Source organism: Schistocerca americana, chromosome 11 (assembly GCF_021461395.2).
Source record: "Schistocerca americana isolate TAMUIC-IGC-003095 chromosome 11, iqSchAmer2.1, whole genome shotgun sequence".
NCBI classification, from domain to species: domain Eukaryota; kingdom Metazoa; phylum Arthropoda; class Insecta; order Orthoptera; family Acrididae; genus Schistocerca; species Schistocerca americana.
In genome coordinates, this window is record NC_060129.1 from 36,006,971 (window position 1) to 36,024,949 (window position 17,979).

A 17,979-nucleotide genomic window follows, 5' to 3' on the forward strand; every position below is an offset into this window, starting at 1 on the left:
GACACCAGTATCAATACGATTATCTTTAGGACCCTTCTGAACACGCCGAACAAAGTGAACACCCCGCCGTCCGAGATTGTCCCGAAGTTCCTCATCAGTTTGAAGGATGAGGTCCCTGTGAAAAATCACACCTTGTACCATATTTAGAGACCGGTGGGGGGTAATGGACACAGGAATTGTGCTAAGATGGGTACAGGCACGAAGGGCCGCAGACTGGGCAGCTGAAGCAGTGTTTATCAGCAATGAACCCGACCGCATCTTGCTCAGGGAGTCCACTTCGCCAAACTTGTCTTCAATGTGTTCCACAAAGAATAAAGGTTTGACACTGGTGAAAGTATCTCCATCAGTCCTGGTGCAAACTAGATAACGGGGGAAAGGTTTTGCCCCTAGACGACGGGCCTGACCCTCTTCCCAGGGGGTAGCCATGGAAGGGAAGGGCGAAGGGGCAAGAGAAGCAGCACTTGAGGAATCAGTTACACACAGAGAGACAGCCGCAGAAGAATGGCCAGAGTTTTGGACCCGTATGCGTTTCATCTGCATAGCGTCCGCCCTGATACCACCCACTCCGATCAGGGGCTCTCCTCACGGGCGTCACCCACCCACAGGAAGGGCCGTCTGGCACGGCGGCCGTTGCCGGGAGTTCCAATGCTCCAGGGTGACGCGCAACCACTCCAAGGCATGCATGAGGAGGTCACAGCTCAGGTATCAGAAGTGTGATCCCTGTGTGTTCAGGGGGCTCAACCAAAAGGGTACATAGCGACCCCACCATATGGGCTGGCTACCGTGCTGGCTATGCACCCTAGCATCAGACAATGACGTGAAAGAAAAGGTGGAATGTACTAGGAGGGTGCACGTCGGAGACACTAGATAAGGTGCTCTTCCCCAAATGGCTCACACTACGGAGGAGAAATTTTGTAATGGAGGTGAAACCCCAGAGGGGTACCAAGGAATGCCAAAAGGAGGAGATGATTACGCAACAAAGCCGGAGTGTAAAACCAACAGAACCAGGAGGATAGCGGGGGCCAACATAAGCAAGGACACCAATAGAGGGAGAGGAGAGGGCGAGGGGAAAGGAGCATGGAGGGGAAAGGAGGGGAAGGGAAAGGAAATGCAGCCCGAGAGAGAGAGAAGGCTGCAATGGCTCGGGACCCCGTGCTTGCCACGCACGAATCCACAAAAGAGTTGTGGACCCCCTGGGGGGAGTACTGATGGGGGTGTCAGCATCATTACCAAGATGGGGATTGAGATTCCAGGCAATTTAAAAGGGGACCACCCAGAAGGAACAAGCATAGGATGTGTTTCCAGTGTAACAAAGAGGGGCATCTTGTATGGCAATTTCCAGTTCCATGGAAGGAGAGTCAAACAACTGATGTCACAAGGAATGGAAGAGGCATGGTAGTGTTCTATTACCGGAGTGCTGTGTCTGTGTCAAGTCCGAAGTATGGAAACCACTGCCTTATCTTTGGGAACAACTTAACTAGGAACCAGTGTGCACCCTCCTTAACTATGGTAGTTCAGTTTGTCGTCTAGAGTATGTGTGGTATTTGGAGTTCTGCCATACCTGTGAATTACCTTGTTTGCATCCATCCTCCCAATGTCGAGCTCTCATTGGGCAGATGTTGCCTCTGGTTGTCAGAACTGAGTATTGGAAAATTGTTGGCCTGTGAAGTGGAAAGTAATTAAAAATCTTTCAGTGAATTTAATTTTGGGGTGTGTTTTGTAAGTGGTAGTGGGTTGGCATTAGATTGTCAAGGCAGGGTTGTTTATTTGAAATTTAACCCAGCTGAAGAACTCATGTTGTGCTCCTGTCAGGTTGCCACTGGAATTCATAGTGTTACCGCAATGTTCGCCATTTGGGCTCAGTCACCTTGGTCTAGTAGAGGTGAAGGAGGTACTGGAAGTTCTTGATTGTTTAGTGCAGATGTTAACTAACAGACTGGACATCACCAATAAAATCCAGTACAAGATTCGCCTTACAAATGACATTCCAGAGAGGTACGATCTTTACAACTTTCTCTATCAAAGATGAAATGTATATGTGCGTTGATTAATAATATGTTGTTCGATGGGGTCATCGGGCCCTCAACCTCAGCCTATGTTTCTCCCATATTCTCAATATCTATGGGCAGCAGAGCCGTGTTTCATCCAGTTGTGGATTATCGAGCAGTTAATGAGAAGGTAGTTTTGGAATCTGTCACTTCCAAATGTACCTAATTTGTTTTTCTTCATTCAGTGGGGCTCAGTATTTTACTGTCCTGGATTTCAATCAGGCATATTATCAGATCATGTTAACAGAGGATTCCAAGCATACTACTGCCTTTTGTACAGACTGGAACCTCTACGAATTTAACAGGGTGGCCTTTGGTTTGTCAGTGGCAGCTGCCATTCTGTCTTGCCTTCTAGATTGTGTTTTGGGTGATTTCAAGTGTGTGTATAATTACCTATATGGCATTGTTATTTTTAGTGCTAGTCTGTCTGGACACCTGCAACATTTTGCAGACCTGGTTTACCAGAGGGAGGTGGGACTTGATGTGAAACCATCTAAATCACACTGGTACATAGGTTTCATTCTTGGGACATCTTAGTTCCACTGATTGCATTAGAATTGACCAGGAGTATACTGGTGATTTGTGAAAATTCCCAGTTCCTAGAAATAAGAAAGGTGTGGTACCATTCATAGACATGGCAAATGCCTTAACTATTTAAGAAATTTCAAATGGGATGAAAGTCATCAGGAATCTTTTGAAGGCATTAAGGTGGCACTTACTAACCCACTAGTATTAGCCATACCCAATTTTGAGCTCCTGTTGTTCTTGCAGATGGACACCTGTAATTCTTCTGGAGCAGAAAGTGGCAGCTGGCCTCCTGCAGGAACAGAATGAGATGGGTCTGTGGCAGGCTGATGCTCTATAGCCTATGCACCTTAAAACTTTCACCTGTGGAGATGAAATATTTTATGTATGAATAGGAAGCCTTGGCAGTTCTGTTTTCCCTTGACAAATTCAGATTTTATTTTGAACACCGAGACTTTTGTTTAGAGACTGACACTCAGCTTCTTAGTTAGGTTTTGGCTCATTACTTCTGTAACACCCTCTTAGGCAGTCATTTGGGAATTTACACAACTGTTAAGATCAGACAATACATCGCCTGGTCCTCCCTGTATAACAAAGACTGAAGGTTGGTGGGGGTGAAGATCGTTCAACATGTCACCTGGTTTTCCCTGTATAAGGACATCCAGAATTTGGTGGGGGGAGTGTGAGCTGTAAGGGAGCTGAGCCCAACCAGAATTCTACCATGGGGATTTTAGAGAGACACCTGATGCATAAATTTTTTATTGATTATATAGGACCTCTTCCACATGTGTGGGTGTTCGGCACCTATTAGTTATTATGAACAATTTCTCTTTTTTCTCTCATTCCAAGCAGAATGAGTGACTATTCTGGTAATTATCCAGCATTTGTTATGAATTTTTTCTCTTTATGGGCCACCCAGGGTGCTCGTTAGCAATAATGCTGCTGCTTTTGCTTCCCAGCTATTCATGAGGTTCTCCTTTGTCAATGGAATTAAGGATGTGATCACAAATCCTTATTACCTGCACACTTTGCTGACCAGGTGAACTGAAAGTTGAAGGCTGTGCTTATCTTTCGCAACAAGGCTCAGATGAAGTGGGACATGTCAGTACCATGGGTCAATTTTGTCTAACACTGCACAACCCAAGTCCCTGGAGGCTCCTCCAGTATTCCTTATGCTAGCACATCCAGTCAATTCTCCTCTCGTCAATCTGTGGTCAATCAATGATTTGCTTCCAGAACAAGTCACCCTAGCATTAACACAGCACAACTGGAGCCAGGCTAGGCATAATACCAAAATTTCACATCACAGGCTAGCCATCTGCAACAATCATGGACTACGTGGTTCAGTCCAAAGGTTGGGGACAGTGTTAGTCCAAAATCCTAATATTGCTCAAAAAGGGGAGTTAAGGTTTGCTAGCAAGCTGGCTCTTCAGTTCTCTGTACCCTATGAGATTGCCAGGGTTGTGAGCCTGGCAAACCACCTGGTTCTGAATTTCTGCACAAGTAAAGACTCACAAGTGCTTATTACCCAGGTGAAGGAGAGTCAGATGTGAAGGGCTCTTTAATGGCAAGGCAGGGGGAATTTGGTTTGGTGGGGGATGTTAAGATATGGTGGGGTTCGTCTCTTAATTCCAGCCTCATGTGCCTGGCAGATGTCACTTCTCGCAGCTTGGAGCTCATGGAACCAGTGGTGTTGTGGAGCCACACTGGGTGGCGAGGAAAAGCAGTGCATTTCACAGGCAGTCGGTGTCTTGAAGCTGGACTGGAGGGCGATCCATGCAGGGCTCATGGGCAGCATGTGCTGCTTGGCCCAACTTTGTGCCACTATCATTATCACCATCACTACAATAAAACAATCTTCTTTCAATTGTGGTAAGTGCCATAGTCTGATCAGCCCCAACGTTATGATCACCACTCTAAAAGCTGGTATGTCCACCTTTGGCACAGATAACAGCAGGGAGACATTGTGGCATGGAAGCAACTAGGACTTGATAGATCATTTGAGGTAGTTGGCACATGTTATGTTAAATCACATCCCAGATGTGTTCGATCAGGGTCAGAGCTGGCATATTTGGTGGCCATCATATCAATTGGAACTCACCACTGTATTCCTCAAACCATTCCACCACTCATGGCCTTGTGAAATGGTGCATAGTTTTGATGAAAAATGCCACTGCCATTGCGAAATATGATCATCATGAAGGGGTGGACCTAACATGAACCATGGATCTTGTCACTGGTTTGGAGGCTTGTGTGGCTCAGCAATGCAGACAGCCATACCAAAGGTGAAACTGCAATGGAGGGGTATCTGCTGAGAGGCCAGACAAACATGTGGTTGCTGAAGGAGGGGCAGCAGCCTATACAGTAGTTGCAGGGGCAACTTTCAGGATGACTGATTAATTTGGCCTTTTAACATTAACCAGAATGGTGTTGCAGTGCTGATAGTGCCAACAGGTGAAAGCAAGGGGAAACTACAGCTATAAATTTTCCAGAGGGGATGCAGCTTTACTTTGTGATTAAATGATGAAAGCATCCTCATGGGTAAAATATTCCGAAGGTAAAATAGCACCCCATTCAAATCTCCAAGTGGTGATAACTCGGGACCAAGTTGTTATCAGGAGAAAGAAAACTGGCGTTCTACAGATTGGTGCATGGAATGTCAGATCTCTTAATTCAGCAGGTAGGTTAGAAAATTTAAAAAGGGAAATGGATAGGTTGAAGCTAGATATAGTGGGAATTAGTGAAGTTCAATGGCATGAGGAACAAGACTTCTCGTCAAATGAATACAGAATTATAAATAAAAATGAAATAGGGGTGATGGAGGTGTGGGTTTAATAATGGATAAAAGAAAAGGAGTGTGGGTAAGTTACTACAAACAGCATAGTGAATGCATTATTATAGTCAAGATGAACATGAAGCCCATGCCTACCACAGTAGTACAAATTTATATGCCAACTAGCTCCATGGATAATTAAACAATTGAAGGAATGTATGATGAGATAAAATTATTTAGACAGTGAAGGGAGACAAAAATTTAATAGTCATGGGGGAATGGAATTCGATAGTTGGAAAAGAGAAGGAAACGTAGTAGGTGAATATGGAATGTGAGTAAGGAATTAAAGAGGAAGCCATCTGATAGAATTTTGCACAGAGCATAACTTCATCATACATTGTGCTCAAAAGTATCCACACACCCCAAAAACATTAGTTTCTCATATAGATGCATTGTGCTGCCACCTACTGCAAGGTACTCCACATCAGGGACCTATGTAGTCATGAAAGAGCAGAATCGGGTGCTCTGCGTAACTCGTGGACTTCGAATGTGGTCATGTGATAGGGTGTCACTTGTGTAATACATCTGTGTGTGAGATTTCCACACTCCGAAACATCCGTTGGTCCACTGTTTCCAATGTGATAGTGACACTGAAACATGGAGGGACACTTACAGCACAAAAGCGGATAGACCGATCTTGTCTGTCGACTGAGATACTGCCAACACTTAAAGAGGGTCGTAATGTGTAATAGGCAGACATCTATCCAGACCAACAGACAGGAATTGCACACTGCATCAGGATCAACTGCAAGTACTATGACAGTTAGGCAAGTGGTGAGGAAACTAATTTCATGGTCGAGCAGCTAATCAATTTTTTAGAGGAGCTTGAAATTTATGAAGCAAAAATCAGAGAACCAACTAAACTGCTTAACTAGCAAAATGACTGTGCCCAAAGCCTACTTTGCTTTATTTGACAATGTTTTACTCTAACCACTGCACGCCACTGTTATATATGGTGTGTTGGTAAGTTCACCTAGTACTGAGTGCATCACATATTTACTTAGTTTTCGTATGTTTTACGCATGACTAGTATCTTCTTGTTCCTTCCCTATTCATTTCATAGACTGCATTTATCAGATAATGTGGATCACCCATTGTTACAGAATTTTATCATTATTTTCTTGCAATGGAGTGCCGCATGGTACGAAGGGCCCTCTGCCGGTCACGTTCCTCCAACCACTTCCCGCCTGTGTGGAATACTGGCATTAGTGCTAACAGAGGGCACTGATTATGTGCAGCACTATGTTTTCTTTCATTTGTGGCTCCTTTAGCAATTTGTTTTATGGTTGTTTAATATTACCAGGTGCACTGTCACTGGTGTTCAATATTAACGTCATTATCTAGAATATTGGCACTTGAGCACATGTCAACCACTGTTTCTTAACTCTTGCTCTTTATAACAATATTACTTATGTCTTTTTTTACTGCTTTTTATTACTGTAATGCCTTTTATAAATTATAAGCTTATTACAGACTTCAACTATTGTATCCCGTTTATTTCTGCTGTTTCAATTAATTATTGAAAACTAGTGTATGCCAACATTAGCGACATCTGGTGACCTTACAACACAAACATCTTGTGGCTACTGTACAGCAGCTTGTTTTCAACAGTAGCACTACTGACAACATGACTCATGCATGTGATGTAATTTATATGTTACGGTATATTGATAATGTATTTGACGATGCTGGTGCTGATTTAACATTTAACGATGCTACTATGGCTGCAGTACATTAGGACTTTGTTTTTATGAAACAGGTATGCTTCTTCATATTTAAAGTGCAGAAATATGTCAGTAGTACTTTTCATTATGGTCTTTTTATTGTTTTTTTTTAAGCTGTAGACAATCTGCGAGTATTTATGTTTTTCCCATTTTTTGCTGCAGATCTGATGGTCAAAAGTTTGTGACCATAGACATAAAGGAAACTTAGCCTAACTTTGTGTCGTGTTTTTCATGGAGGGGCTTGCACCGCTTATTGTTTTGTGTGGCACTATCACAGCACAGGCCTACATTGATGTTGTAAGCACCTTCTTGCTCCCCACTGTTGAAGAGCAATTTCGGGACGGCAATGTCACCTTTCAACACAATCGATCACTTATTCACGATGCATGGCCTGTGGTGGAGTCGTTACATGACAATAACATTCCTGTAATGAAGTGGCCTTCATGGAGTCCTGACCTGAATCCTATACAACATCCTTGGAAAGTTTTGGAATGCCAGGCCTCACTGACCGACATTGATACCTCTTCTCAGTGCAGCACTCTGTGAAAAATGGGCTGCCGTTACCCAAGTAACATTCCAGCACCTGATTGAACGTATGCCCACAAAAGTAGAAGCTGTCATCAACGCGAAGGGTGGACGAACATCATATTGAATTCCAGCATTACTGATGGAGGGCACCACGAAATTTAAAGTCATTTTCAGCCTGGGGTCCAGATACTTTTGATCACATAGTGTAGCTAACACTTCGTTAAAGAATTATGGCAGAAGATTGTACACATGGAAGAGGTCTTGAGACACTGGAAGGTTTTAGATAGATTATGCAATGGTAAGACAGAGATTTAGGAATCAGGTTTTAAACTGTAAGACATTTCCAGGGGCAGATGTGGACTCTGACCGCAATTCATTGGTTGTGAACTGTGTATTGAAACTGAAGGAACTGCAAAATGGTAGGAATTTTAGGAGATGGGATCTGGATAAACTAAAAGAATCAGAGGCTGTGCAGTGTTTCAGAGAGCATTGGGACACCACTGACAAGAATATGGGAAAGAGACACAGTAGAAGAAGAAAGGGTAGCTTTGAGAGAATAGTGAAGGCAGCAGAGGGTCAAGTAGGTTAAAAGACAAGGGCTAGTAGAAATCCTTGGGTAACAGAAGAGAGATTGAATTTAATTGATGGAAGGAGAAAATATAAAAATGCAGTAAATGAAGCAGCCAAAAAGGAATACGAACATCTCAAAAATGATATCGACAGGAAATGCAAAATAGCAAAACAGGTATGGGTACAGAGCAAATTAAAGGATGTAGAGGCATATACGACTAGGGGCAAAATAGATACTGCCTACAGGAAAATTGAAGAGACCTTTGGAGAAAAGAGAACCACATAAGAGTATCAAGAGCTCAGGTGGAAAACCAGTTCCAACCAAAGAAGGGAAGGCAAAAAGGTGAAAGGAATATATAGAAGGTCTCTACAAGGGCAATGTACTTGCAGGCAATATTATGGAAATGGAAGAGGACGCAGATGAGGATGAAATAGGAAATATGATACTACATGATGAGTTTGACAAAGCACTCAAAAACCTTAGTTGAAAGAAGGCCCTGGGAGTAGACGGCATCTATTAGAACTACTGACAGCCTAGGGAGAGCCAGCCTTGACAAAACTCTACCATCTGGTGAGCAAGATGTACGAGACAAGCAAAATACTATCAGACTTCAAGCAGAATATAATTCCAATCCCAAAAAACACAGGTGTTGACAAGTCCGAAAATTACCGAACTATCAGTTTAATAAGTCCCAGGTGCAAAATACTAACACAAATTCTTTGCAGACAAATGAAAAAACCAGTAGATGCAGACCTCGGGGAAGATAAGTTTGGATTCCATAGAAATTTAGGAAAACATGAGGCAATATTGACCTACATTTCTAGCATTTGTAGACTTAGAAAAATGCTTTTGACAATATTGAATGGAATACTGTCTTCCAAATTCCAAAGGTGGCAGGGGTAAAATACAGGGAGCGGAAGGCTATTTATAATTTGTACAGAAACCAGATGGCAGAGTCGAGGGGCATGTAAGGGTAGCAGTGGTTGGGAAAGGACAGACAAGGTTGTAGCCTACCCTGATGATGTTTAATCTGTATATTGAGCAAGCAGTAAAGGAAACAAAAGAAAAATTTGGAGTAGGAACAATCCAAGGAGAAGAAATAAAAACTGAGGTTTGCAGAGGACGTAATTCTGTCAGAGACAGCAAAGGACCTGCAAGAGCACTTTAACGTAATGGACAGTGTCTTGGAAGGAGGATATAAGATGAACATCAACTAAAGCAAAGTGAGGATGATGGAAGGTAGTCTAATTAAATTAGATGATGCTTACGGAATTAGATTAGGAAATGAGACACTTAAAGTAGTTTTACTATCTGGGGGGCAAAATAACTGATGATGGTCATAGTAGAGAGGATATAAAATGTAGATTAGCAATGCCAAGTAAAGCCTTTCTGTCTGAAAGATATTTATTAACGTCGAGTTTAAATGTATGTGTCAGGAAGTCTTTTCCGAAAGTATTTGTATGGAGTGTATCCATGTATGGAATTGAAACATGGATAATAAAGTGTTTAGACGAGAAGTTTTCGAAACATGGTGCTATAGAAGAATGCTGAAGATCAGATGGGTAGATCATGTAATTAATGAGGAGGTACCGAATAGAATTGGGGAGGAGAGCAATTTGTGGCACAATTTGACTAGAAGAAGGGATCAGTTGCGAGGGAATGTTCTGAAGTGTCAAGGGATCACCAATTTAGAATTGAAGGTAAGTTCGGAGGGTAAAAATCATAGTGGGAGACCAAGGCATCAATACATTAAACAGATTCAGGAGGATGTGGGTTGCATTAGTTACTCGGAGATGAAGAAGCTTGCACATGATAGAGTAGCATGGAGAGCTGCATTAAGGGGAGCCGGAGGTGGTCAAATCCAAAAAAATTACGATTTTTTTTGCTACCGAAAATTAATTGGAACATTCCTCTTTAACGTAAACTTTGAATTATTGTTCTACTCGCCCTAGAAGTGGAGTTATTACCATTTTCCCCCACGCCTGCAGAGGAAATTGGCGGCTGCTGAATGCATCTAACACCCTCTCTTGACTTCCTGGCGAACTGCTTGGGATTTTCTCGGCCTGTTACGCATACAGCGCCTTATGTTATGCATACAGCGAGTGTGCAAGGGTTGGCTACATTGTTTTGTTACAAGTGAAGCACTAAGAGCGTGGAACATCATCTCTTTGCTGTTTACCATTTCGAATTAGTTCAGTGTTGCGCCTGTTGTTGGTAGTATTATACTTCTTGTGTAAAGCATTGTTCCGGTTACAATGCCACGTTTTAATAACCGTGTATATAAGAGGAAGAACGTAGGGAAAAGAAAATTAACACTAATACCAAGTTGCGATACTACAATTGCTGAAACCGTGCGTTCTTCTGCTAAGCAACACATGGCCGGCCATAGCCATGTGACATCTTCTAGCAAGAAGCTGACTGGTGGAAGTGACAGATTTCGTGAATATGTTAGTGACAGTGATGATATTAACGAAGTACTGAATATTGGATTATTATCTTCTGTGCTGAAAGAAAGTGTTCTGTGCAAAATGTGTTCAAGTGTGGGAGTGGGACTAGAGATAACAAAGCAGTTTGGTTTAGCTTGTGAGATGAAGATAATCTGTGCATGTTGCAAGTATCAAGTGACTTTCTACAATTCACATGCCAGTCTCTTTGGTAAAAATGGACCATCTAGAGTGTTTGATGTGAATGTTCGACTTGTGTATGGTCTTCGATCCATTGGAAAATGGTCGGCTGCTGCTGGTAAACTTTTCTGGTATTATGAACTTGCCATCACCTCCAAGCAAATTTGGATACTACTGTGAACTGGTAGGATCCTCTGTTGAAGACGTGGCTTTGAAAACCATGAAGGAAGCAGTGGAGAAATGTGTAGAAATTAACAGTGGTTCTACAGATTTGGTAGTGGCATTAGATGGTTCCTGGCAAAAGAGGGGTCATAAATCCCTGAATGGGGTTGTAACTGCTATATGTGGTGATAGTGCAAAGTGATAGATGTTGCAATATTATCAAAACATTGTAGGTGCAAAAATAAAATCAAAGGAGAGCACAGTGGAACCTGTGAGGCAAATTTTAGTGGATCAAGTCTAGCAATGGAAGTGGATGGAGTGAAACAAATTTTTGAACGTTCAGTTCCCAGATACAACGTTAGGTACAAATACTACCTTGGGGATGGTGACTCCAAAGGTTTCAAGACTATAGAGGAACTGAAACCATATGGAAATGAATTTGTAGTTGAAAAGTTGGAATGCATTGGGCATGTGCAAAAGCGTATGTGTGCACGGCTTTGAAGGCTCAAACAAACTTTGGGTTCAAGTAAGCTCAGTGCTGGAAAGACAATAGGAGGGAGAGGCAGGCTTACTGATGAGGTGATTGAACGTCTACAGAGATACTATGGGTATGCTACAACGCAAAATGCTAGTAATGTTAGTGACATGCAAAAAGCAGTGTGGGCATTGTTCCTTCATACTGCCTCTTCCAATGAATACCCTCAACACAGCCTGTGCCCAAAAGATTCCTGGTGTAAATATAATGCAAAAAAGGACTATGATTACAAACATGGTTTGCCAGCAGCTGTGATAAATGCAATAAAACCAATTTTTCATGACTTAGCACAGCCAGAATTGTTACACAAATGTTTACACGGAAAGAAGCAGAATCCTAATGAGAGCGTAAACAATTTGATTTGGAAAGTGATTCATAAAAGGGTTATTGTAAGCATAAAAACACTGCACTTTGGCATTTATGATGCAATAGCAACCTACAACCAAGGGAACAGTGTGAAGTGTGAAGTTCTGAAGGCATTAGTATTTACAGCTGGGGTGAACACTGTACGAGCACCAAGAAATATTGACAGAGAAAGGATAAGAGGAACAGAAAGAAGAGAAAGGCATATGATGTATGATGGAACAACAGGCCAGAAAAGAAGACAGAAGAGGAAGCTTTTGGAGGATGAAGAAGAAGACCCTGTTAATCCATCCTATAGTGCAGGAATGTATTGAGAAACTTTGATAGCCATTTCCTATAAATTAGAATTTTTCGAATATAGGGAACATTTTCTCAAAATCCACTGAAGCTAGAGAGATTAAATTTTTATACAGCACTCCTAGTGGTCAAACATTGTAACACAGCCATTTGGCAATATGTTCAGTAGTTTCATGTCAGTTTAATTATAAAGCAATTATTTGTAAAAAAATTTGCATCATTAATAAAAAAATAATTGGAAGGAAACCAGAAAATGTACTCCAAATTCCCTCTGTCATAACTGCAATACTAAACCACTCTATATGTAAAAAAATTCAAATTTTTCTATTTGGTAGTTTATTCATAAATGTTCCTCAAACTTAGTGATTTTAACATGGGCAGCATAGGCATCTCCGGCTCCCCTTAAACCAGTCTCAGGACTGAAGATCAAAACGATGACGTAAGAGGTGGATGTGGTTTGCAACCAGTTTACAATACTCCTTTTCTAACATAGTGCCTTGCACGAGCTCCAGTGAACCAATGGGTGCCCACATGGTCTTTTCCCAGAGTATAATGGAGGTCCTGCCAGTACAGGAGTAAAGGAACTGTTCCCTTTGTGGGTGATGGAAATGTACCCTTCCCAAAGGCAGGACCATGCAGTGGTCTGCCATTGTGCCAAATCCAGCACCAATCTTTACATGTCTATTTCAGTTGAAGTTATTGATGTCATGGCATTAACACTGGCACATTCGTGGGTCATCAGCTAACCAGACTCATCATTGTGTTTTGAGCATTGTGCATTCAGACACACTTTTACTTTGCCCAGCAATAAAGTCTGATGTTAGTTACACCATAGTTTGCTGCCTGCCTTGTTTTAACAGTCTGCCCAACCTATGATGTCTACCATCTGTCCTGACAGGTGCTTGCCCAACCCCCTAATGCCTGGACATGGTTTAACCTTTGTTTCACCCTGTGTTGAAGACAACTGCCACAACACTCCTCAAACACCCAACAAGCTGTTCAGCTTCCCAAATGCTCCTGCCAAGCCTTCCAGCCATCAAAATCTGCTCTCGGTCAGACTAAGATAGATTGTGTGCAGTCCCTATTTTACATCTGGTCAGCATGCTCATTGATACTCCATGCACCATGCGTGTGACTAGAAGACAAGGTTAGGTGCTACTGCCTGGATGAGTTTATATTGATAGCAAATCCACAGTCATAATGTTTTGGCTGATGTGTATATGGATGTAGTATTATGACTTCCAAATGGAGGCTAAGCAATAACAATGGAACCGTTCTGCAACATTCGAGGCAATTGTCAAATGCATCAATTTATTACAAGGGTCTATCAGAAAATAATGCCTCCAAATTTTTTATTCTGTTCTTTATATCAGTTAAAGTATTACTTGTCACGCATATTACTCTGTTGATGTTTCCACTTTTCTGAAAATATGCAGAACCCTCCAGCTGAAAAGCTTTGAATTACAGTGTGTAAGATGGGTGTGTTATTTAACCATGTTGACATGTGAAAAAATCCTCAAACAGCACTAATTCAAATAGTACACACACACACACACACACACACACACACACACACACACGGGGCACCCTTTCCTTCAACATGACAACGCCAGACCATACACAACCTGCAACAGTCTGACACCTTTGATTCACTATTATTGATCCTCCGCAATAGTGTCCTGGCTTGATTCAATGAATTTTCAACTGTTTCCAAAGCCTAAAGAACACCTTCCAGGATAATAGTGATGTATTGGTGTGAGCAGAGGTGAGGCTGTGGAGCTATCAACAAAATCAAACATTCTACAGTAATGACACCAACAACCTGGTGTCTCATTGGGAGAAAGGTGTTCAGTGCCAGGGTGACTGTTTGAAATAAATATATAAACATTAAGAATAAAGGTGTAAAATGTTGTCAAAGTTTGTTTAAATTGAAATGCTTCAATAATTATCGAATAATTTTGAGCCTTTACTTCCCAGCATGTCATGCCCAAACTATACACCAATCAAAAATTAAGTTTTAATTAATTTGGCAAAGGTGTCTCAATTGATATAACATCTACATGCATCTCTTAAGGTCATAAGGAAGTTCAGTGCATCAACTAACTCAGCACACATTGTAAGAGAAGACTTATTGTGGGTAAAAGTTACAATCTAGGCACCATTTGGATTTTTTAGTAGACAGGCTGTGCTACTGGTCAATTTGCTACATCCTTTATTTGGCTTTCACATTTCTAGGCTTTGTCAGCTCACACCCACATTGCCACCTTTCAACCTAGGCTAGGCCTTGAGCTGCACTATGGGTCAGTCACCACAACCAATATTTCAAGGGGGGCTAAGCACCCCATTTTAACCTTCTAGCATTTGAATAGTTCTGTGGTTCAGGTCCAAGGTGAATGATTCTTCAAATTGCTTTTCATTCACATGCTGTGTGTTGTGCATACATATCATTCTATATGTCAAACAATCATTATGCCAGGGGTAAAAGCCAAAGCCTGAACTATGTTGGGTCTAACCAATCTTTTACTGTATTTAATAAAATTTAGTGTATTTAATTTCTTATCATTTCCTCACGGTGATGGTTTAGGTCTACTGTACTGATACTTCTCATCAAATGAATTGCCGCACATAGTTTGTACAAACTATAATAAAACACTCACATATATTCAAATGCAAATGCATTAATGCTATCACAGTACTTCTGCAGTTGCACCCAAGATAGATGTTTAAACAGACTTGTTCAGCAGAGATAGTTGAAAAGTAGTTTGTGTGATTGTCTCAGGACCCTCAGTTCTGGTTGGCAGAATAAAAATATTAATGGGACCAAGTGAATGTTTGCCTGCTGATAGCCAAATACCTTACAAACAGTTGCACTACATCAGATTCTAAGTGACATGTATGTGTAAGATTATTGACAGCATTAACTAACAATCTGCCAGTTTCACAAACAATGTGTGTAACAATGTTCAGCAAACGCAGAAAGTGATTATGAATAAACCTATCAATATTTAATATGTAACCCCACTGCTTCATCAAAACTGCTGCCGACATACAAATTGATTCTGCACCTACCAGCTGTGTACCAATTTATGCTTCCAGGTGATATTTGTCTGAAATTTAACTTTAGTGCTGACAGTTCTACTTACACTTTGTTCACATATTCAAAATCAACACCTAATGTTAATAGTACTACAAAATGTACATCTCAGGTTGGTGACCATGCGAATGTGACTTTAAAGTTATTTACAATTAACGTATTTTACATCATCAATAAATAAATGACAATTCTCATTCCACACCACAATACACTGTAATAATGCATTAACTGCAGCCATACCATCTATAAATGTAATGGCACTTAACATTCACTATAGTTAGTTATTCTTAAGCTGCACATTAAGGTTGTCATTTAAAAGACATATCAGAGCAGAATATACCCACTTTATGGCAACCACCTTATCAGTGTAACTGGATTGTGCATTAAGGTTTTCCATGTTTACTGAACATTAAATTGAAACTCTTGCTCAGTTCTATGTGAGGTTTAATACAAGGGTTATTTCAAACTGTGCAACGTGTCATATTTAAGACAATGTTCATCAGTTTAGTAAACACAATTACTCGTTTCCAGCAGTATGACATGAATTTTATGTGTTCACACACAATACACATAAATTAATGAAACACAGTTAAGAAATATGAGTAAGCTACTCACCATGGAGTGTAACTCAATTTTTACTTCATCTGTTTCCTCTTTTTTTATCCACATAGTTGGGTACTGGTCCATGGCTTCAGTTCTACAGTCCGAAAAAGAAAAGCAATCAGATAAGAATAGGTGCACTCTGTTTCCATTGTTACCATGAGGTATCGCTCAAAGGCAGTATTTTCACTCATCTACTGCACGCAGTAGATGAGCGATTACACAGGAAACAGATTCAAAGTGGCCGAGGAAAAGTGTGTTCAGTGATATAAGCTCATTTACATTTTTCATGTCATGAAGAGTGAGAACAATCAAAATAACATGCACTGGAAATGGAGTATTTACAGTTGCTACTGGTTCTTTGTAACACTGGCTTGTAGATACTGTCCTATGTGGCAGTTTTGGAAGATGTGTATTTTCTTGTGCATACACTAACTTCAGTATTACAAACAATCAAAACAGTCAATAGATCGAAGAGAAATTACTGGATAACAGCAAATATTTCATTGTACACTTTGTTCGTATTTTCAGTCCAATAGGGACATGATGAAAATCTGGACATACAGATTGTTTATCAATGACTATGCATATTTAACATAGGTATTACTGAAACTATCTCCATCTGTATTCATTCACCGTTGTATACACAATTTACCATAAGCATCATTTTGGAATCTTAACCTGCTATTAAAGAAAACCATAAACATGTAACGTAGATTGCACACTGCAATGCGAAAGCTCTCATTTTTAATTACCATCAAGATTAAACACTGGTGAGTTTTTTCTTACGAAACTGATTTACTGAAACTACTTCCTACTAACTGTAACTATGATGAGTGATCTACTGAGTTCTGATGACATGTAATGATTTATGTTTGACGAATTACAGTTAATTTGTACCTCGTATTTCGCCAGTTCCTAAATTACAGTATTCTTACACAGTAGTCCATTAAAACCCACACACTACAACAAAATGGTATTTACACATGATTACACGAATATAACGACACGAATAATCAAAGCACAGTGAAAACTAACAAAATTCAACATAATTACAGCATTTCCTTTCATGTGAACTTGCTCAAACCATGAATTGAAAAAATGCTTACGTTAGCACTACAATCTGGCGCCGCTCTATGTCTACATCAGATCACAGCAAATTATCATCACGAACATTATGACACTAAGTCAACATAACCGCACTAACATAGCGAATGTTTGAACTTCACTGTCCGCCTTTTCCCGTCAGTCACGAAATACATGACGGAAATCATTGCATAGGCAAACTGCTCCTGACAACACATCATAATCTCAACCGTTTCTTTTATGAAGATACACGTAGCGACTTTACCGGACAGGCCAAAAATAGCAACCACTAATAAATCAGGTATTTGGCTGTTATGAACATAACCTGAAAAATTACGACATTCACACACCGTCATCAACTCAGCTGTTATTGTAATAGACATGAAATACCGTGTTAATTTACTCCCGGAACAATTTTTTCACTCAATCTTGTTTGCAGTTTATAAACGCTTATAAATTACCACGAGAATGTCTCACACAAATGTCCGCAAAATCACGAGGTTGCAGCTGGATACACACTGACAAGGTTGCTACACTGACACCAGCTAAACCAAAGAACTTCCACCAAGACGAAGCTCTATACCGTGGGCTGTGAGACAAGCAGTAAGGTAGAAAGGGAAAGATAAAATGCGAAAATTAAATTCCATGGGATATTCTATCCCTTTGGTAAACCCTTATCGCTATTTTAGTACAACAACGAGATAACGTAAAATAGTTGTTACTGAAGGAATGCGTTTGAAAGTTTTTGGAATTTTAAATCTTCACTGTACTGTATGGGAAGCACTATTCTGAACATGGACATCACATCGTCGTAACTTTCCTTTGTTACAGGCAGGACGGGCATGCACAAAGTGCTTGACAGTGAGAACTTGTTGATTTTTCTTGTTAGAGTTATGAGCTCTAAACTACTCTTCAAAGTTTTCTTTAAATAGCGTAACAAATGGACGCTGTTTTATGATATTCCCATGCGAAGAAGAAAGGAAGATTAG

General features: G+C 40.7%; 1 protein-coding gene across 4 annotated transcripts in view; it reads right to left on the minus strand.

The window, feature by feature from the left end:
- LOC124554107 (zinc finger protein 493-like) overlaps positions 1–17,500 on the minus strand; it is a 115,414-nt gene extending 97,914 nt beyond the window's left edge. For 2 of the 4 annotated variants that reach the window (XM_047128174.1, XM_047128171.1), the window contains exons 1-2: positions 17,014–17,362; positions 15,920–16,008 (exon numbers count right to left, since the gene is read on the minus strand). In XM_047128174.1, the coding sequence (XP_046984130.1) occupies positions 15,920–15,991 (72 nt within the window). In that variant the 5' untranslated portion in view covers positions 15,992–16,008; positions 17,014–17,362. The other 2 variants (XM_047128172.1, XM_047128173.1) reach the window with 2 other exon arrangements.
- Positions 17,501–17,979: the final 479 nt, after the last annotated feature.